The 22,236-nt window shown below is 39.8% G+C and overlaps 1 protein-coding gene across 1 annotated transcript; it reads left to right on the top strand.

Annotated features, from left to right (window-relative positions):
* The first annotated feature begins 210 nt into the window (after positions 1–210).
* On the top strand, positions 211–11,044 carry LOC133632877 (transcription factor BTF3-like). The gene is made up of 6 exons (XM_062025655.1): positions 211–293; positions 2,206–2,274; positions 2,358–2,471; positions 10,353–10,554; positions 10,632–10,688; positions 10,760–11,044. The coding sequence occupies exons 2-6, from the start codon at positions 2,206–2,208 to the stop codon at positions 10,804–10,806; spliced, it is 489 nt and encodes a 162-aa protein (XP_061881639.1). The 5' UTR covers positions 211–293; the 3' UTR covers positions 10,807–11,044.
* The last annotated feature ends 11,192 nt before the right edge of the window (positions 11,045–22,236 follow it).

Genomic DNA, 22,236 nt, shown 5'->3' with positions numbered 1-22,236 from the left:
TTCTTGTACATACTAATAATTAATAACATATATTAGTGATATGCAGGGTGCGTGACAGTATAGCGAAGCCAATCTTGAATAGTACGAATCAAAAACTGTAAAAATTGTAAACAAAAATATCACTTTCAGTGTGATTTATTAAATTATACCCTAATTTAAAAATATTATAAATGTTATTAAAAAAGATTTGCGAGCTCGTCCGGTAGAAAGTATTTCTCAAACGTCACGTCCGGTTTTTCTTCCTTTCTCCGAGTTTCCATCTGCTGTGGAGCCGCGTGACCATACACTCCCAAGTAATTCCCCTTCTTTAGATACTTTACCACCTAATTCAACTTGTTTAGTATTAGTTTCGTGCAATGTAGACTGTGAGTTACACTGCATGACTCTTTAGTAGAAGAATAAACTGCCAGCTATGCGAACATCTCGTTGTCGAGGCCCTAGCTAGTCTATTAGCTTTGGTGGCTAATTAGCTTGCTTTCTACTGTGGGTGTCAGACACATTGTTTACAAAATGTAAACTTTAATTGAAAATCAATGCAGCGATGTTCATAGCATACATTGACTGTCTATTACTGCAGTCCATGTTAGGCTTCAGCTGTCTGACTTGATAGTGGCGGTCTTACATACAAGCAAAAAAATAATAATAATCAAAACAAGTACAGAAACAGTTCAAAACAGCGCCAGGGTAAAGCAACTAAAGAAGAATGCAAAGTATATATATATATATATATATTAGGGCTGTGAAGAATGCAAAGTATATATATATATATATATATATATATATATATATATATATATATATATATATATATATATATATATATATATATATATATATTAGGGCTGTGAATCTTTGGGATTCGATTCAATATCGATTCTTGAGGTCACGATTCGATTCAAAATCGATTTTTTTTTTTCAATTCAACACGATTCTCGATTCAAAAACGATTTTTTCCCGACTCAAAAGGATTCTCTATTCATTCAATACATATGATTTCATCAGGATCTACCCCAGTCTGCTGACATGCAAGCAGAGTAGTAGTAGTAGTAGCAGTAGTCAAGCTTATGAGATGTGATGCAAGTGTAAGCCACAGTGACATTATTGTTCTTTCTTTTTTTTTTTTAATGTCTAATGATAATGTCAATGAGGGATTTTTAATCACTGCTATGTTGAAATTGTAACTAATATTGATACTGTTGATAATAATCATTTTTGTTTCACTACTTTTGGTTTGTTCTGTGTCGTGTTTGTGTCTCCTCAATTGCTCTGTTTATTGCAGTTCTGAATGTTGCTGGGTCGGGTTTTGGAATTGGATTGCATTGTTATGGTATTGCTGTGTATTGTTTTGTTGGATTGATAAATTAAAAAAATAAAAATATATATTTTTTTAATTAAAAAAAAATTACATAAAAAAATAGATTTTTTAAAAATGAGACTATTCTGAATCGCACAACGTGAGAATCGCAATTCGAATTCGAATCGATTTTTCCCCACACCCCTAATATATATATATATATATATATATATATATATATATATATATATATATATATATATATATATATATATATATATATATATATATATATATATATGTATATATATGTATTTGTGTGCAAAGCCATAGTCTCACACAAGTTCTGTAAATATTCCAAATTTGGAGCACCACATGATAGTTTTCACAGCTTTTTGGTTGTTAGAGGTAGAAAGTGTTTTAAAGTAAAGTTCTAATTATATTTTAAAGGCACAAAAAACAGGTCGTGTATTGAAGAAACTTACATTTATGAATATAAAACTTAGCCAATAGTATAATGAGGTTGCAAAGGTAAAATTCCCTTTCAATGTTTTTCTCATACTGTGTAAAACCAAATGGCACATCTTTAAAACAAAGCACAAATTTGTCGTGAATATTGTCCAGGATGAAACGACAGATGCCCTGCCATAGTGATCGAGTGCTTTCACAAGTCCGAAACAGGTGGTAAACAGTCTCTGGATGCATTATTTTTAACTCTTTTAACACAGCTGTTCTACATTAAAGTTGTATTTGATGGAGATTCCTGGTTGACAGTTATTTGTATTTACAAAGCCTATATCACCTGTCAGACTACTTTAATCGAGCTGAATATTTTTTCATTTAATCAGTCTTGAAAGACGAAACTTTGCTTATTGGTCTAAGGTCTTACAAACCTATATTTGTTGTGTCAGATGAAGGAGTCCATGATGAACCAGGAGAAGCTTGCCAAACTGCAGGCGCAAGTCCGCATAGGTGGTAAGGTGAGTTGGGCTACAAGCTGGACCTGTTGAATTCTGGTACGTTCCAACCATTGACTGTGAAAACAGGCATGTTGTTGTTGCAGGGATCAGCCCGTAGAAAGAAGAAGGTTGTGCACAGAACAGCGACAGCAGATGACAAGAAGCTGCAGTTCTCCCTCAAGAAGCTGGGAGTCAACAACATCTCTGGGATTGAGGAGGTATTTTTAACTGGATCACGCTACTGGTATATCTCAAGAAGTCCAAGAGCTGTATTGAACAATGTTATTACCAGGTCGGTCTTAGTTACGAAGTTCCGATCAGGGGTTTATGCTGCCAATTCTGATACAGATCATCCATGAGAGAGAATCGGACGATATTGATATGGACCACGTGTATACTATGTAACTGTATTTTTTTTTAATGTATTTTTGTTGAGTGCTATTGGCAGTAGGGCTGAACGTTATGTCTGAAAACTAGCACAATATATGTTTTTTATATTAGACTTAGACGTCCTTTTATTTTCATTGAAATTTGAACTTTACAGTACAAAAAAGAACAACATTTTGTTGCATTATATTGGTCGATATCGATAATTATTGATATTTTTTATAACAGATGGAAAATATGGACCAGGAGAAAAATGCATTAAATGTTAAAATTTTTATTTCAAGTGTAACCTTCCTCTTGATTATAATCCCCTCAGCTATCAAGGTGAATAGGAATGGTCAACACAACCATGGAAAACACTTAATTAATATAAACAAATTAATATAAACAAAGTTTTAAAATCACAAATAACACATAACAATAATTTCTTTAAATTAAGGTCCAAAAAAAGGATTATGTAAGAAATGCTTAATAAAGTGTAACAAAATAGTGTGAAACGTTCGAAAAGGTAATTATTGAGAAACTGAGAAGAGTATTTTTTTGCAGGTTTACTGCCAGGAAGTTACACAAATTTAATTGGGTCTGTTATTCTTATTCAAATATTGTTTTATATTATGCAGTAATTAATATTTACTATTATTGGACCCAATTATTATTTTTTAACTAGCACATTTTGTTATTTTAGTAATACCGTCTTGCACTTTAGTTACTACCTGTGGTAAAAGGGAACAGACATGGGTTGAAAAGAAAAGATGGGCGCGGCAAAGGACTACTGTTCGTTTGAAAAAGTGCAAAAAACTGGCGTACTGTTGAGGTGACTTTTCATATTTTATCGACAATTTATTCTGTCTTTGCAATACTCATTTTTTAATTATCTTCTCGCTCCGTTCAGAGAATCAACAGCGAGATGGCACGACCAAACTTGATAGTTGATACTGTTAAGCGATTGGCTGTTTAGCGTGGCCCTCTCTTTGTTCACTGACCTGCACAATGGTCAAACAGTGTAGTACTTGTGTTGCTCGATACTGACACCTGCTGGATCTTAGACATAATTGCAGGCAACCTAGTTGAGAGACCCAACTGACATATTTACATCTTTTTCAAATCCTCTGTGGTGTTGTGGCAAGGTGTTAGTTTGGTAACACACGTGATAGGTTTGGTTCTCTGGAATTTTTTGCGTTTTGGCATTAAGTTTTTTTAATGCAAGTTCGATTTATATCTATCAAATCCTGCGATGAGCTAGCGACTTGTCCAGGGTGTACCCCGCCTTCCGCCCAAATGCAGCTGAGATAGGCTCCAGCGCCCCCCGGAACCCCGAAAGGGACAAGCGGTATAAAATGGATGGAAATACTTCTCTAGACATCATCAAAACCCTTTTTTATTGGACAAAATAAGATAGTTGGAGAACCTACAACAGTTCCATGAGGCCTTTAGTCACAACAATGCTAAGGTGTTGGCAGTCCTTGATCTGTACATTTAGTTTTGTTTACTAACCGCACCGGTGCTACTACATGAAACAATTGTTTAGTAGCACAGAAAAAAGTTAGAAGCACAGCGAAATTTAGGAGCAATATATAGTGTCATAGATAACACAATTGTAATATCAACACTCAAACAATGTACACAGTAACACATGTGCACTCATACATATTAACACAACATTAGCCCTAATAAAAACCTCACTTACACATCCCTGTCCCACATTTTCTTGTGGTCAAGTCACACTATGTCATGCCATAGACAAATGTACATGTTACACATACAATCACATAACATGACTGACAACACTTCACATGCATTGCAGATCATAATGTGACTTATACACATGCCAGAATGATCAGTGATGTTGATAGGTTTTCAATCTATTGAGTCCCCAGGAGCCATAGGGGGTGATTTTAATCGGCCCTGTGAAAATCCAGTGTGTCCCACTAAAAGTGGTTGTTTTCCACCTTTACGGGGATGCCTGGACATCGCTAACTTTCCAAATGATTTTAAGCATTATATCCTGACCACTTATGGCTTTTAGCACACAATAATGTATGGTAACTACTATTAGTAACATAAGCTAGCTGGTGATGTTCTTGTTAGATTTTTGGTTTGAAAAATGTAACAGTTGCAAACAGCTGCGCCCTTTTAAAAATATGTATGTGCTTTAATTCTATGTAAGACAGGTCAGTCTGGCAATTGGGACATTTAACCTGCATAAAATAAAATGAATACTTTAAACTAATGATTAATTTAAATTGTGATACAGTATATTAAGCGGAAAATGAGTGCTATAGGAGCAAACTATGAAACAAAAATGAATACTGTTTTTGTAGATACAAAGACCATTCCCCTTTCTGTCTTGCTCTATACCATAGTGGATTGAAAAAAATGATTGTGTTTCAAAAGCTCAGTATTTAAAAAAAAAAAATGTTTTCGCAGAAACGCATATTGCTCCACATGCAGTAAATATCGCATTTGTACCGGTCATGTGACGTTTTCTTGAAGCGAGTTTCACACTTGCACCAACGCATAGGTGTTGCCCAACCCATCACTACCTGTCACTTTATTTATGAAAATGTTTATAAGCAGGAGTTTTGTTTCTATAAAACAGATATAAAATACAATAATCAAATAAACTTTGCAAAGCATAGGGAGTCAATCCAAACACAGGTATATATATATATATATATATATATATATATATATATATATATATATATATATATATATATATATATATATATATATATATATATATATATATATATATATATATATATATATATATATATATTAGGGCTGCAACAACTAATCGATTAAAATCGATTATTAAAATAGTTGCCGATTAATTTAGTCATCGATTCGTTGGATCTATGCTATGCGCATGCGCAGAGTTTTTTTATTTATTTATTTATTTTATTTAATTTTTTTTAATAAACCTTTATTTATTAACTGCAACATTTACAAACGGCTGAGAAACAATAATCAAAATAAGTATGGTGCCAGTATGCTGTTTTTTTTCCCAATAAAATACTGGATAGGATAGAAATGTAGTTTGTCTCTTTTATCCGATTATTAATCGATTAATTGGAGTAATAATCGACAGATTAATCGATTATTATTAAGATTAAAAGATTAAAGTACCAAATACTGATATATCCATTAATCCTTGAATGCATCACCTGCGCAACGGCACTAAATTGACCGGCGTGGCGAAGTTGGTAGAGTGGCTGTGCCAGCAATCGGAGTGTTGCTGGTTACTGGGGTTCAATTCCCACCTTCTACCTTCCTAGTCACGTCCGTTGTGTCCTTGGGCAAGACACTTCACCCTTTGCCTCTGATGGCGGCTGGTTAGCGCCTTGCATGGCAGCTTCCGCCATCAGTGTGTGAATGTGTGTGTGAATGGGTAAATGTGGAAATACTGTCAAAGCGCTTTGAGTACCTTGAAGGTAGAAAAGCGCTATACAAGTATAACCCATTTATCATTTATTTATCATTTAATTTAGAAATGCTGTGGAACTTTGATCTACAAACTTAATTGGTTCTTTAACATGGTTCGCCAACTGAAAACGTTGTATAGTAAATCAGAGTTCCCCATAAGAATCAATGTAAACATGAATAATTGGTTCTAGCCTCGACAGAAGTCCCCATTTTAGTAAAAACTGCACACTGAAGACACTAAAGTGTGTGTGTGTGTGTGTGTGTGTGTGTGTGTGTGTGTGTGTGTTTGTTTGTTTGTTTGTTTGTTTGTTTGCGTGCGTGTTTGCGTGTGTGTGTTTGCGTGCGTGTATAGTACTGGCCAAAAGTTTGGACACACCTCATTCACAACACAACTGATGGTCCCAACTCCATTGATAAAGCAAGACATTCCACTAATCAACCCTGATAAGGCACACCTCTGAAGTGAAAACCATTTTAGGTGACTATCTCTTGAAGCTCATCGAGAGAATGCCAAGAGTGTGCAAAGCAGTAATCAGAGCAAAGGGTGGCTATTTTGAAGAAACTAGAATATAAAACATGTTTTCAGTTATTTCACCTTTTTTTGTTCAGTACATAACTCCACGTGTTCATTCATAGTTTTGATGCCTTCAGTGACAATCTACAATGTAAATAGCCATGAAAATAAAGAAAACGCATTGAATGAGAAGGTGTGTCCAAACTTTTGGCCTGTACTGTATATACATACACACGCACATAGTGTTTTTAAAGTGTATATATAATTAGGGCTGTCAAAGTTAACACGATAATAATGCGTTAACTATAAATTTCAATAACGGCACACTTTTTTTTTTAACGGCCAATTAACCCGGATACTTCTTTTTTGACCCTCCTGCTGTGCCGTAGTGGGGTAACTTGGCTGCAGTTCACTTGCTACTGATGAGCCACAAGCGAGCAGACATGGATAAAGAAAAGGGCACATTATGGAAATATCAGGTTCAAATCCACAACAAGTTGTTCTCCTGTCAAGAAAGGACTTTTTTTGCCATGAGAAGACACAACATCCCTGCAGCAAACGCCTGCTGCGCTTGTCGTTCTAGAGGTGGGTGGTGCTTCACTTCCGTGTTCAGATTACGGTTGAGGTGCAGTGATAACATAACATAACATTTAGATTGTTACTGTGACTGCTTTAGTAAGTAAGATGACATGATAGCTCAACAGAAATGAAAAACGGTAGGCAGGATGTCAAAAGAAGACTTTTTATTGCAGTCAATCAGACATCAAAACATGTCAAGACACTTTCTCAAACCAATCACACACTTTTCCGTCTTCAAAATGACAGCGCTACGCGTTTAGTGTTTTACTCCTTAATGTACGGGCTTCATATTAGCCGCCACACCTAACAAAATAAAGTAATATAATGTAGCCTCCTGGAGAAAACAGTATGACACTTTTTTTTTTTAGCTTTTATGGCCAATCACACACACACTAGGTGTGGTGAAATTTGTCCTCTGCATTTGACCCATCCCCTTGGGGAGCAGTGGGCAGCAGCGGCGCCGCGCCGGGAATCATTTTGGTGATTTAACCCCCAATTCCAACCCTTGATGCTGAGACTCATTACCTCCCTGCTTGGCACTCAGCATCAAGGGTTGGAATTGGGGGTTAAATCACCAAAATGATTCCCGGGCGCGGCGCCGCTGCTGCCCACTGCTCCCCAAGGGGATGGGTCAAATGCAGAGGACAAATTTCACCACACCTAGTGTGTGTGTGACAATCATTGGTACTTTAACTTTAACTTTTATGCACACACGTCTGCCTCCGTGTTTCACTCCCAGACACACAACACTTGTTCATTCTCTGCTGACACGGTGTGTTCAAAGACCATGGAAAAAATGGCCATCGTAACACACTAACATACACATTAACATACACACGGGGGTTGTCTGGAGTGGAGGCAGCGTGTCCGCGCTGTGGATGTACTATATTTGAGATACACCAGCGGACAGCCATCTTTACAATTTAAGGGGACACTGGCGGCTTTTAATGAGAGAAAGGCTCTTGGCAACGCGAAGCAAGTGTGACGTCAGGCTGTCTGCGGCTCGCTTTTAGTCATGGACATGGAGCGACAGATTCTAAACAGAGTCTCTAAACACAAGTACAGTCGCTAATAACACCAGAAGTAGATGTTAGATTTGTTGCCAGTCGTTACTATTACAGAGAAAGTGACTAAAAGGATTGGATAAATCTCTAAAATAAAAATGATCTCAAAGTACAGTGTACAATAAGCAGCAACAATATAAAAATAGAACAAAACGATATGTAAGAAAAATATATATGTTAATACTTAATAATAACAGATTTGTTTTAAATGTATATTCACATCCCTTTTATGTTATTACATATTATTTGTATGTATATATCTATATATTTTTTAATGTTATTATATATTACTATATATGCATCATGCCTTGATGTCATTTCAACCACACCTCCACCGCCACAGGTATTTTGGCAATTTTGGGGAAACCCTGACATTAACAAAATAAAAATGTCTTACATTACGATCATGCTTTGTCAAATATGTTTTGTAATGTTATTCTGTGATATTTGCACTTAAAGAGGGATAAGGGGTAGAAAATGGATGGATGGATGGAAATGCTAGCACACCAGTTTAGGAATATGGGGGTGGGCCTGAGGGAGGGATTTTTTCTGGCTGGCTGAAGTATTTAGTAAATTATTTTATAACATGTTCTGGTCGAGTCTTCAATTACAGAATGATTAGCATGCTGAATATTACATTTTATTAATTTATATAGATGGTTAAAACATTGTCATGCAGCTATATGAAGCCACCCGCCCTGAAAATGATCTGTCTCGGGTACACTTATTAATGGTGAAAAATTATACCTATCTGTGATTAATTGCGCTTAATTTTGAGTTAACTATGGACTATGCGATTATCGCGATGAAATATTTTAATCGTGTAATTTTGAGTTAACTATGGACAATGTGATTATCGCCATTAAATATTTTACCGTAATCGTTTGACAGCCCTAATATATAGACATACATACTGTATATATATCAAACCAATATAACAAGTGGGTAATAGCTCAACAATCTCTTTTTTATCCAAACAATATAACATTACAGCAAGCTTAAATGTCAACACACACACGTCTTGTTGGTGTACTCAAAATACAAAAACTTAAGGACAATCATTTTACCTTGTGTTTGGGAATATGTGTGACATTGTTGAAAACAGTTGAAGCAGTAGCTTCATGTTGTCGGTGCTAGCCATAGTATAAACTTGCAGAGGTCTTTGAAGAGGTGATTGTCAAAGGACAATGCGAACTTCAAATTACTATTTTGGGATGCCTGCATGTTCAGTCTTCAGGCACAAATCAAACCTTTTGAACATTACCTAACATAATTAGGAATTTGGATTAATAACCGTGATTTGGGTTGTTCTGGATGTCTGGTTTTCTGCTAATTTGTCTTTCGTGACTGCTTGTATTTGATTTAATGCAAGACACTCTTTTATTTTGATTTCATACCCACTACTAACCAAATATGACAACAAAGTTGCAAACTTGTCACCACAGAACCCTTCTGCAATGTCTTATTCCCTGGCAAACCAGGTGTGTATGAGGTGTGTTGAGAAGCAAAGTTATGCACACCGCCGGAGTGCCATTATTTATTTGAGATCAAGGGCGAACCTGAAAGCATGTGTGTGTGTATGAGAAGTGCCACAAGTCAATGAAGATTGCTCTCGCAGCCAGAGGTGTGTAGTAACACGCTACATTTACTCCGTTACATTTACTTACTGAAGTAATTTTTTGGAAAAAATTTACTTTTTAGAGTAGTTTTAATGCAACATACTTTTTATTTTTACTTAAGTGCTTTTGTGAAGAAAAAACGCTACTTTTACTTCATTACATTGAGTTTCGTTCCGATCGTTACAATTATTTATATCACAATTATTCATAATCTGTTAAGGCATTCAAAGGCAGCCTGGCATTCTGCTTTGCAAATAACAAGTCGGTGGTGAGGTACTGTTTATGTACGCCAACCAACACAAAATTAAAGCTGAAATAAGTCAGTATTTTTTAAGCATATTATAAAATAGAAACCTACCCTTTTATAGTGTGAGAATGTTCCCAAAGAGGGACAAGCGGTAGAAAATGGATGGATGTATGAGGCATCAACTCTTTGTAAAAGCAAGATCCTTTTCCTTTGTGATCACCAATTGTAGTTTTCCTTCCTCCATGTAACTATTCCTGTAGGTGAACATGTTCACAAACCAGGGCACAGTGATCCACTTCAACAACCCAAAGGTGCAAGCTTCCCTGGCGGCCAACACCTTCACCATCACAGGCCACGCTGAGAACAAACAGCTCACAGAAATGCTCCCGGGTATCTTAAACCAGCTGGGAGCAGACAGTCTGACCAGCCTAAGGAGATTAGCGGAGACCCTGCCCAAGCCAAGTAGGAACAATGCTGTGAGACCACCATTGGTATGTGTCTTGTTCACCACTCATTTGCACCGTTTGTTTCTTCCCTAGCTGGGGAGAGCAACGTCTCCATGTTTGCTGCAGAAGAGGAGGATGATGAAGTACCTGGTGAGCAATGGCGTCCTGTAACTTATACCATAATTACAAACCTTCGTAACTATTCTCTCATATATTTTCAGATCTTGTCGAGAACTTTGACGAAGCTTCAAAGAACGAGGCCAACTAAATAGACCCCAACAAACACTTTGTCGGCTCTTAAATTGCCTCATGTTGTATTTGTCCATCGTATTTGTGAACGTTTCTATACAGCTCTGCATCATTTGACAGTAAAACTATTTTTATTCAGCTGAATGTGTAAACACTGTTTTTCTCAGTGCTGCCCCACTCCTGCTTTACAATGCCAACAACACAGTCAACATGTTCTAGTGAATCTAATCACATAATAAAGATTACATTTAAACCCATTACTGTACTTGCATTTTCTTTTTTTTAAACATGAGGTTATGATATATAAACTAAGCATGCACATTTGGAATTTTTGTAATGACCTCTTTCACATAGAAAACTCACAAAATACCTTTTAGACAACCTGAGGAAAGGTGGGATATTGCCGCAACAGTGCATGATAACAGTTTACCCATTTTTAGTCAGTGCTGCCTACACATCATCACCTGGACAAAATGTTGACTGTGTAAAAGGGGTCATTATCATGAAGGGGATGAGTGGGCTTTGAAGGTGACACATTAAAAAATCATTTATTCTGATGCAAAGTCGGAGTGGAGTGTACCAAAAGAGATTCTGATCTATGGAATTTAATTTGAAGATCTTAAAACCACAAAGAAAAAATGTCAAGTATTCAAAGCACATTACTCATCCACACTTTGTAATGTCCATCACTGAAAAGCAGTCTCCACTGTATGTTAAATGGCCACAAACCAGACTATTAACCTATTTCCACATCCCTTCCAGCACACAATCATATTAAATTAGACCAAAAATATATTCTTGCTGACAACTTCATGGTATTGCCAGCATTAAATGAAATGAAACAAACTACTGTATGCAGCTACATATATTCAGAAGGTTCAAATGGTCGCAGAGCATGTCAACATTGTCAATGATGAATGAAAAAAAGGATGGTATCGCCCCGCAGGAAGCAATAGTCGCGAAGTGTACACTATGAAACTATTTTTTGTGACAGGAACTTGTGAGACGTGCGTCACAAGTTCCTGTCACGTGCAAGAAGAGGACTTGTTCTGTCATTGATGACATTTGCCTAACAAATTGGGGTTGCCCAAAACATGACTGAGTATGGGAAATTATGTACTCCACTCCATTGCTACTATATTTGCAGACAACATGTACAGTATGTAATGATTGTGTTCAAAATGAGGTTCAATGTTGACGTAGATTTATATTTTGATGTGAAGTATAGGGTTTTGCACATGGCCGTATTTTTTTTAAATTGTTTGGCCTGTGTAAACTGCCACAAATAATAGGTTTAAGCTTTAAGAGGTTTCCTGGTCCAAAGTATACCACATCATGTATCAAACATGAGCATGTATGGCTGCTAATTGAAAGTTTATAGACGATGTGACTTCTGACCTATGTATGATTTTGCGAGTGAAAGACTCATGTCTGTCCGTATTCCCCTTGCAAAACACCGCTACGCAACTCTTCTCAGTGCTTATGCGCCAACTTTACCATCCGAGAATGAGGCAAAGGACCGTTTCTACCAGAAACTAGATGAGGCCCTACAGCGCATCCCTAGCAGTGACAAAATCCTCCTGCTTGGTGATTTTAATGCCAGGGTGGGGAAAAACCACCTCATATGGAAAGGAGTGATTGGGAAGCATGGTATCGGGAAGGTCAACAGCAATGGCATGAGGCTACTCAGTCTCTGTGCTGAGCATGACCTGACAATCACCAACACAATCTTCCAACAGAAAAATAAACACAAGGCTTCCTGGATGCACCCACGATCCAAGCAATGGCATCTGCTGGATTACGTCATCGTGAGACCCAAGGACGTGCACATCACCTGTGCAATGCGAGGTGCTGACTGCTGGACTGACCACCGCATGATTATCTCCAAGTTGCAAGCGTCAGTACGTCCCCCTGTTCGTCTCCGAAAAACTGGAAAGAAGCGGTTGGACTGTGCCCGGCTTGAAGCAGACGAGGCCCGGAACAGCCTTCGATCCTCTATTGCAGGGAAGCTCCAGGAAATCAACCCCTTCCTGAGCCCTGAAGGCAGTGTTGATGACAACTGGACCTGCCTTAGCTCAAAGCTCTATGAGGCTGCAGCCGAGTCTATTGGCTGCCGCCGTAGGAGGCATCAGGACTGGTTCGACAAAAATTCAGAATCCATCAGAACCAAACTGGACACCATGCACAAGGCCCATAACGCAGCCCTGAACAACCCTACATCCGTCAGGCTAAAGCAGCACTGGAGAACATCAAGGAAGGAGGTACAGTCTGTTCTACGAAAACTGAAAAATGACTGGTGGACTGACAAGGCTCAAGAAATTGAACATTTTGCAGCGAAGAACAACATGCACAACTTCTATAATGCTGTGAAAACCATCCATGTCCCCAGGAACTCCTCTCTCTCACCGGTGAAGTCGGCTGATGGCTCAACCCTCATAAAGGACCAGAAACAAGTTGTGGACAGATGGGCGGAACACTTCCAGACACTTTTAAACCAACCTGCCACCCCTGATCTGGCAGTGCTGGATGAGCTGCCCAGCTACCCAACTATTGAAGAACTGGATCTTCCACCAACCTTCTCTGAAGTCCTGGCTGCAATTAGGTCACTTAAGAACAACAAGACCCCTGGCCCGGATGGCATCCCTGCAGAGATCCTTAAACAGGGAGGCTATCTCTGTACCAGAGCAATTTTCCACTATATTGCTGATATATGGAAGCGCGGAGCAGTCCCCCAGCAATGGCGGGATGCAAATGTTGTAACCATATATAAAGGGAAGGGTGAGAAGTCTGTCTGTGGCAACAGTAGAGGAATATCCCTCCTGTCTGCTGCCGGCAAGGTTCTTGCCAAAGTGATGCTGTCAAGACTCATACAGAGCATAACGGAACACCTGTTGCCTGAGTCAATGTGGCTTCAGGAAAAATCGCAGCACTGTGGATATGATCTTCACAACACGCCAGCTACAAGAGAAGTGTCGGGAACAACATCAAGATCTATACATGGCGTTTGTGGACCTATCAAAGGCTTTTGATACGGTCAACAGAGACTTGCTCTGGGCGGTCCTTCTCAGGGTTGGTTGCCCGCGGAAGTTTGTAAACATCCTGCAAAGTTTCCACGAGGGGATGATGGTGACAGGTGACAACAGGAGGACATGAGTCTAGGCCTTTCAAGGTATCCACAGGTGTCAGACAGGGCTGTGTGCTTGCACCTGTACTATTCAACATCTTCCTCATGAGTGTCACCTGGCTACTGCACAAAGAAGTTGAGGGAAGCAGTGGTGTACCAAGGTCAAAACTGTGAACATTGTGGAATTACAGTATGCTGATGATTGTGCCTTCGTGGCACATACATCAGAGACTTTGCAGGCGACGTTAACAGCTGCTGTGAAGGCCTATAGTAGACTGGGTCTCACTGTGAACACTGTAAAGACGGAAGTACAGTGCCAGTGGAACTCCCCTCCGCCAACTCGACCACCATCACCTGTCTTTAACATCGATGACAAGCCCCTAGCAATAGTCCCAGACTTCAAATATCTTGGGAGCATCCTCTCCGAAAACTGCAGCATGGACAATGATGTTCAAAATCGAATCAGGTCTGCCCCAGCCTCCTTTGGTAGACTGCGTAAGAGGGTGTATGTGAACAAAGACCTCAGCATACGTACCAAGGTGGCAGTCTACCAAGCCATCTGTGTCTCCACACTATTATATGGCTGTGAGGCTTGGACCCTGTATCGCCGCCACATCCAACAGCTGGAGAACTTTCACATCAAGTGTCTCCAGCGGATCCTTGGGCTGACATGGTGTGATCGTGTGCCACACACGGAAGTCCTGAGTAAAACTGGTACCAAGAGCATGGAGGCCACTTTTCTCCAGTACCAACTGCGATGGGCCGGCCACACCATCAGAATGTCAGTTGATAGACTTCCGCGACAACTGCTGTATGGTCAACTTCATCATGGCCAGAGATCTGCAGGTGGCCAAAAGCGGAGATATAAGGACCAACTGAAAATAACTCTCAAGAGGTGTGGAATACAGCACACACATCTGGAAAGCTCTGCCTCAGATCGCCCTCTCTGGAGGCAACTCTGCCATGCAGGCCTTCAACATTTTGAAGAGGAGAGAAGCGCAGCGAGGGAAGGGAAACGCCAGAGGAGGAAGATGGGCCCTGCAGCCAAGACCACAACAAACACTAACTTCATATGCCCCCATTGCAATAGACCATGTGGCTCTCGTATTGGACTTTTTAGTCACCTCAAAACTCACCAATAGAAGAAGTGGAAGTCATCGTCGGATACGATGGACTACCATAAGCAAGTAAGCATGATTTTGCGAGGCCAACAAGACAGAATATATAAAACACTGCTTGACAGTGCAGCTGGAGAGCAAAATGTCCAACTTATTTGTTTGCCTGAAATGACTTGACAGTAGTACATTTATTTTGGCCTTTCAACCCTTCTGGGGCCGTAACAGTGGTTCTAGATTGTTCCCTCTCCTGGGCGAGTCGTTCCTGCTGAACCCGGTTATGGCCCATCTTCTTAGTGTCATTTTTCACTTCAAATCATTGTGTCAGCTTTCATCATACAACTTCTCCATCAGTTTTGACGGTATCCAATAAATTGCCAGAGGATATCACGGTGTAGAGCAGGGGTGTCAAACTAATTTTCATTGAGGGCCACATCGCAGTTATGGTTGCCTTCAGAGGGCCGTTTTTAACAAATATGAATATACATGTGCATATATATATAATACATTTACAATATACTTTTTTACATAAGCTGCAAAAAAATATTTACATTTTTCTTTAAAAACTGGCAGCTTAGTCACCAGAATTTTACAGTAAAAGCAGTGGGTTTTTTACAGCATATAAAACAATTTAATAAATGTAATGGAAAAACAATACCACTGTTTTAGCGGTAAAATTCAAGCAACAGAGCTGGCAGTTGTTTTTTTTACCGTAAAATCTTGTTTTAATGTTTTTTTTCTTTTTTAATGTTTTAGTGTCTGACTGTATATAGAAAAAACAGCACCAAAGTTGATTTTACGGTAAAAACTCAGTCGGCGGAATTTAACCGTAAAATCTATTGTAAATTTTACGGTCTACAATTTGATTGATAATTTGTTTTGAAATCATAAGTCAAGCAGATATTTAAGTACAGTATCTTTATTTTAGCAAAAAACATTTTTTGGAATACATGATAAATACAATATTTTGATTTGATTTGATATTGAATTAAAAAAAATATGCAACTACATGCAGTACATGATTTTTAATGTCAAAAGGGAAAGAATAAATACATTTAGTAAGAAAAGATTAAGCATTTTATTAACGCATATTATTTCCAGGCTTTCACGGGCCACATAAAATAATGTGGCGGGCCAGATTTGGCCCCCGTACACCTGTGGTATAGAATGTCGAATACATTTTGATAGTCAACAAAGTTAATGTAAATTACTTACTAGGGACAATATTGTTGAAATCAAACTTGGGTACACTTTAGAGTAGTCGGCGTACAGCTTGTATAGAAATATAGATGTACTATCCACTAAAACCGTTATTGTCTAAGTTGCTGGCATGTGAGTACACCTCAAATGTCTAAATTATGTCCAAAGTGTGAATATATTAATTATATTCCTTTTAGGTATAGAATTCACCAGAGCTGTACGGGCTTTTAATGGAATCCTCTTCCATGATGACATCACTGGTGGAGATGGCGGTGTGTTTGGGCTTTTTTTTTTTTATCATGTCAGGAAAACTTCCAAGTGGCTCAGTTTCTCAAGGGAGGGATCATGCTCTGCCTCACAATGTCCCAGAACATGTTGGGATTCATATTTCCTAAATGAACCGCAGCCCACTAGTACTGGCAGCACTCATGCAGCCAGAAATATCTCGCCAGCTATGCTATTTAGACAATAATGGTTGTCTATTGACTCATTTTCAGTGGGTAGTGAATCTACAAGCTGAACCAAGCTGGATTTCTATTCTATTGTACCTTGGTGAGATATACTAATAAAAATGCTTAATGAATTTAAAGTCAGACCCGTTTCCAGTGAGGGTTTGACCTTTGTCACTGATTCTGTTCATAACTTTTATGAACAGTATAGTCAGGCGCAGTCAGGGCATTAAGATGATTCCGTTTGGTGACTTCAGGATTGGTTCTCTTGTTTTTTTTACAGAAGATCTTCAGCTCTCACCTGTGGGGTGCCGAATGTAAAAGTACAGTCACACTTTTTCTAGCAGATCAGATTTAACTCATTTTCCTCAGATTTAACTCACTTTTCTCAAATTTTACTAGTTTTCATCACATTTAGGTTGAAATTAAATGTTGACTCAAAATATTATATCCATCCATCCATCCATCTTCTTCCGCTTATCCGAGGTCGGGTCGCGGGGGCAGCAGCCTAAGCAGGGAAACCCAGACTTCCCTCTCCCCAGCCACTTCGTCCAGCTCTTCCCGGGGGATCCCGAGGTGTTCCCAGGCCAGCCGGGAGACATAGTCTTCCCAACGTGTCCTGGGTCTTCCCCGTGGCCTCCTACCGGTCGGACGTGCCCTAAACACCTCCCTAGGGAGGCGTTCGGGTGGCATCCTGACCAGATGCCCGAACCACCTCATCTGGCTCCTCTCGATGTGGAGGAGCAGCGGCTTTACTTTGAGCTCCCCCCGGATGGCAGAGCTTCTCACCCTATCTCTAAGGGAGAGCCCCGCCACCCGGTGGAGGAAACTCATTTCGGCCGCTTGTACCCGTGATCTTGTCCTTTCGGTCATAACCCAAAGCTCATGACCATAGGTGAGGATGGGAACGTAGATCGACCGGTAAATTGAGAGCTTTGCCTTCCGGCTCAGCTCCTTCTTCACCACAACGGATCGATACAGCGTCCGCATTACTGAAGACGCCGCACCGATCCGCCTGTCGATCTCACGATCCACTCTTCCCTCACTCGTGAACAAGACTCCGAGGTACTTGAACTCCTCCACTTGGGGCAGGGTCTCCTCTGCAACCCGTAGATGGCACTCCACCCTTTTACGGGCGAGAACCATGGACTCGTACTTGGAGGTGCTGATTCCCATCCCAGTGAACCGATCCAGTGAGAGCTGAAGATCCTGGCCAGATGAAGCCATCAGGACCACATCATCTGCAAAAAGCAGAGACCTAATCCCGCAGCCACCAAACCGGATCCCCTCAACGCCTTGACTGCGCCTAGAAATTCTGTCCATAAAAGTTATGAACAGAATCGGTGACAAAGGGCAGCCTTGGCATAGTCCAACCCTCACTGGAAACGTGTCCGACTTACTGCCGGCAATGCGGACCAAACTCTGGCACTGATCATACAGGGAGCGGACCGCCACAATCAGACAGCCCGATACCCCATACTCTCTGAGCACTCCCCACAGGACTTCCCGAGGGACACGGTCGAATGCCTTCTCCAAGTCCACAAAACACATGTAGACTGGTTGGGCAAACTCCCATGCACCCTCAAGGACCCTGCCGAGAGTATAGAGCTGGTCCACAGTTCCACGACCAGGACGAAAACCACACTGTTCCTCCTGAATCCGAGGTTCGACTATCCGGCGTAGCCTCCTCTCTAGTACACCTGAATAGACCTTACCGGAAAGGCTGATGAATGTGATCCCACGATAGTTAGAACACACCCTCAGGTTCCCTTTCTTAAAGAGAGGAACCACCACCCCGGTCTGCCAATCCAGAGGTACCGCCCCCGATGTCCACGCGATGCTGCAGAATATTGTATCCATATGTTAAATCTAAACCGAAATCGTAAACCTAAACCTAAATGATAAATGTAAATGTGAGCACTAAATGTTAAATCTAAACACTAAATGTTGAATCTAAACCTAAATGATAAATCTAAATGTGAGCACTAAATGTTAAATGTGAACACTAAATGTTGAATCTAAACCAAAATGTTAAATCTAAACCTAAATGTTAAACCTAAACCTAAATTTTGAATATAAACCTAAATGTTAAATCTAAACCTAAATGTTACATCTAAACCTACCTCTTGAATATAAACATAAATGTTCAATCTAAACCTAAATGTTCAATCTAAACCTAAATGTTGTATATAAACCTAAATGTTAAATATAAACCTAAATCTTAAATCTAAATTAATGAATCTCTCGCCAAGTGTAAAGATGAATATTTCTAGGATGTCAATATTCCATCAATCCGACACCTATCAGCCGCAAACCATCTCTGCCTCTCAGTGCACGACACTCCTACATCTTTCTGACTGCGGAAGAAGAAAACATGACCGATGCTTAATGATTGATAATGCATGATAACGTGATAAAAAATGTTAGCTCCAACCTTGTGAGTGTGCATGGTGTGTTGAGACAATCAGACACGTGAACGCTGCACTTCCGCGTTTGACAATTAATGGAATTGATTTGTACACCGAGGGATGCAGTCTGTTGGAATACACCTATTTCTATTTGTACACTATATTGCCAAAAGTATTTGGCCACCCATCCAAATGATCAGAATCAGGTGTCCTAATCACTTGGCCACGGGTGTATAAAATCAAGCACTTAGGCATGGAGACTGTTTGTACAAACATTTGTGAAAGAATGGGCCACGCTCAGTGATTTCCAGCATGGAACTGTCATAGGATGCCACCTGTGCAACAAATGCAGTCGTAAAATGTCCCCACTACTAAATATTCCAAAGTCAACTGTCGGCTTTATTATAAGAAAATGGAAGGGTTTGGGAACAACAGCAACTCAGCCACCAAGTGGTAGGCCACGTAAACTGACAGAGAGGGGTCAGCGGATGCTGAAGCGCATAGTGCAAAGACTTTCTGCACAGTCAGTTGCTACAGAGCTCCAAACTTCATGTGACCTTCCAATTAGCCCACGTACAGTACGCAGAGAGCTTTATGAATGGGTTTCCATGGCCGAGCAGCTGCATCTAAGCCATACAGCACCAAGTCCAATGCAAAGCGTCAGATGCAGTGGTGTAAAGCACGTTGCCACTGGACTCTAGAGCAGTGGAGACACGTTCTCTGGAGTGACGAGTCATGCTTTTCCATCTGGCAATCTGATGGACGAGTCTGGGTTTGGAGGTTGCCAGGAGAACGGTACATTTTGGACTGCATTGTGCCGAGTGTGAAATTTGGTGGAGGAGGAATTATGGTGTGGGGTTGTTTTTCAGGAGTTGGACTGATAGAACACCTTTAGAATGAATTAGAACGGAGACTGAGAGCCAGGCCTTCTCGACCAACATCAGTGTGTGACCTCACCAATGCGCTTTTGGAAGAATGGTCGAAAATTCCTATAAACACACTTCTCAACCTTGTGGACAGCCTTCCCAGAAGAGTTGAAGCTGTAATAGCTGCAAAAGGGGGACCGACATCATATTGAACCCTAAGGTTTAGGAATGGGATGGCACTTCAAGTTCATATGTGAGTCAAGGCAGGTGGCCAAATACTTTTGGCAATATAGTGTCTGTCTTTCATAATTTTTCTGCGCCCTTACTTCATGATCGTGTTACATATGAACTGTACTAGTGCTGTAAACAACGCGGTCACTGTCATATAAGTTGCTGCAAGCAGCCAGCTGACAGATTCGCTTTGGATCCGTTTTTAAGAATATGTCTGAATTGTGAGTTAAATGGTAAAAGCATGATAAGAATGAATTCCATGCATTGTCAAACGCAGAAGTGCAGTGTTTGTGAAGTACGTGTTTGAGTGTCTAATTGCCTTTTTGCAACAAACACACGTTTGGAGCTAACATTAAAAAAAAAAGCAACTTTATTGGTATTATTTGTCATTAAGCATCAGTCATGTTTTCTTCTTCTGCAGTAAGAAAGGTGTAGGAGTTTCATGCAGCGACGTGGGCGTGGCTTTGCGGCTGAAAGGCGTCGGATTGGTGGAATATTGACATCCTATAAATATTCATCTTTACACTTGGTGAGAGATTTGGCGCTCACATTTAGATTTAAAATGTAGGTTTAGGTTCAACATTTAGGTTTAGGTTCAACATTTAGGTTCAAAATGTAACATTTCGCACTCACATTTAAATTTAGATTCAAGATTTAAGTTTAGATTCAACATTTAGGTTTAGATTTAACATTTAGGTTTAGGTTCAACATACAGGTTTAAAATGTAACATTTAGGTTTAGGTTCAACATTTAGGTTTAAGATTTAGGTTTGGATTGAACATTTAGGTTTAGATTGAACATTTAGCGATTACATTGAACATTTAGCGCTCATATTTAGATTTATATTTTAACATTTAGTTTTAGATTTAACATTATGGTTTGGATTTAACATTTAGATATAACATTTAGAGTCAACATTTAAATATAATATTTAGAATCAACATTTTATTCATACTTAGATGTGATGAAAATTGGCTAAATCTGACAAAAGTGAGTTAAATCTGAGTAATGTAATCTGCTAGAAAAGTGACTGAAATTTTACATTCGGCAACCCATACTCGCTGGATCAGTTCAACACCTCAAAGTCAATGGTTCTCACCCAGAAAAGGGTGGAGTGCCAGCTTGTTCACAAGTTAGGGAAGAATGAATCGTGAGATCGACGTGTTGATCGGTTTGGCCTCTGCAATGATGCAAACTCTGCATCGGTTCCTCGGGTTGAAAAGGGCACTGAGTGGGAAGGCAAAGCTCTTAATTTACCAGTCTAACTGCGTTCCTACCCTCATCTACGGTCATAAGTTCTGGGTAGTGACAAAACATTTCCTCAGGTGGCGCTGCTCTCCCTTAGAAATAGGGTGAGAAGCTTTGTCATTCGGTAGAAACTCGGGTTAAAACTGTTGCTTCTGCACATCGAGAGGAGCTAGATGAGGTCTAGTAAGGATGAACACATCCGACCGGTAGGAGACCTTGGGGAAGCCTCACCCAGGACACTTGGCAAGACTATGTCTTTCGGCTGGCCTGGAAATGCCCTGGGATCCCGTGGGACAAGCTGGACGAGGTCTAGGCCTCTATGCGTAAAGCTGCTGCTACCCCTCCAACCCCCACCTAACCTTGGATAACTAAGAAAATGCATGGATGAAATTTGAGGGAAAGATATACTGTAGTAAATTACAAACCCCAAAACCAGTGATGTTGGCACATTGTGTAAATGGTAAATAAAAACAGAATACAATGATTTGCAAATCCTTTTCAACCTATATTCAATTGAATAGACTGCAAAGACAATATATTTAATGTTCGAACTGGTAAACTTTTTAATTTTTTGCAAATATTAGCTCATTTGGAATTTGATGCCTGCAACATGTTTAAAAAAAGCTGGCACAAGTGGCAAAAAAGACTGACAAAGTTGAGGAATGCTCATCAAACGCTTATTTGGAACATCCTACAGGTGAAGAGGCTAATTGGGAACAGGTGGGTGCCATGATTGAGTATAAAAGCAGCTTCCATGAAATGCTCAGTCATTCACAAACAAGGATGGGGCGAGGGTCACCACTTTGTC

Source organism: Entelurus aequoreus, linkage group LG17 (genome assembly GCF_033978785.1).
Source record: "Entelurus aequoreus isolate RoL-2023_Sb linkage group LG17, RoL_Eaeq_v1.1, whole genome shotgun sequence".
Lineage (NCBI taxonomy): Eukaryota > Metazoa > Chordata > Actinopteri > Syngnathiformes > Syngnathidae > Entelurus > Entelurus aequoreus.
The sequence above is the reverse complement of the archived record's forward strand: the minus strand, read 5'-3'. Positions and strand labels throughout refer to the sequence as shown.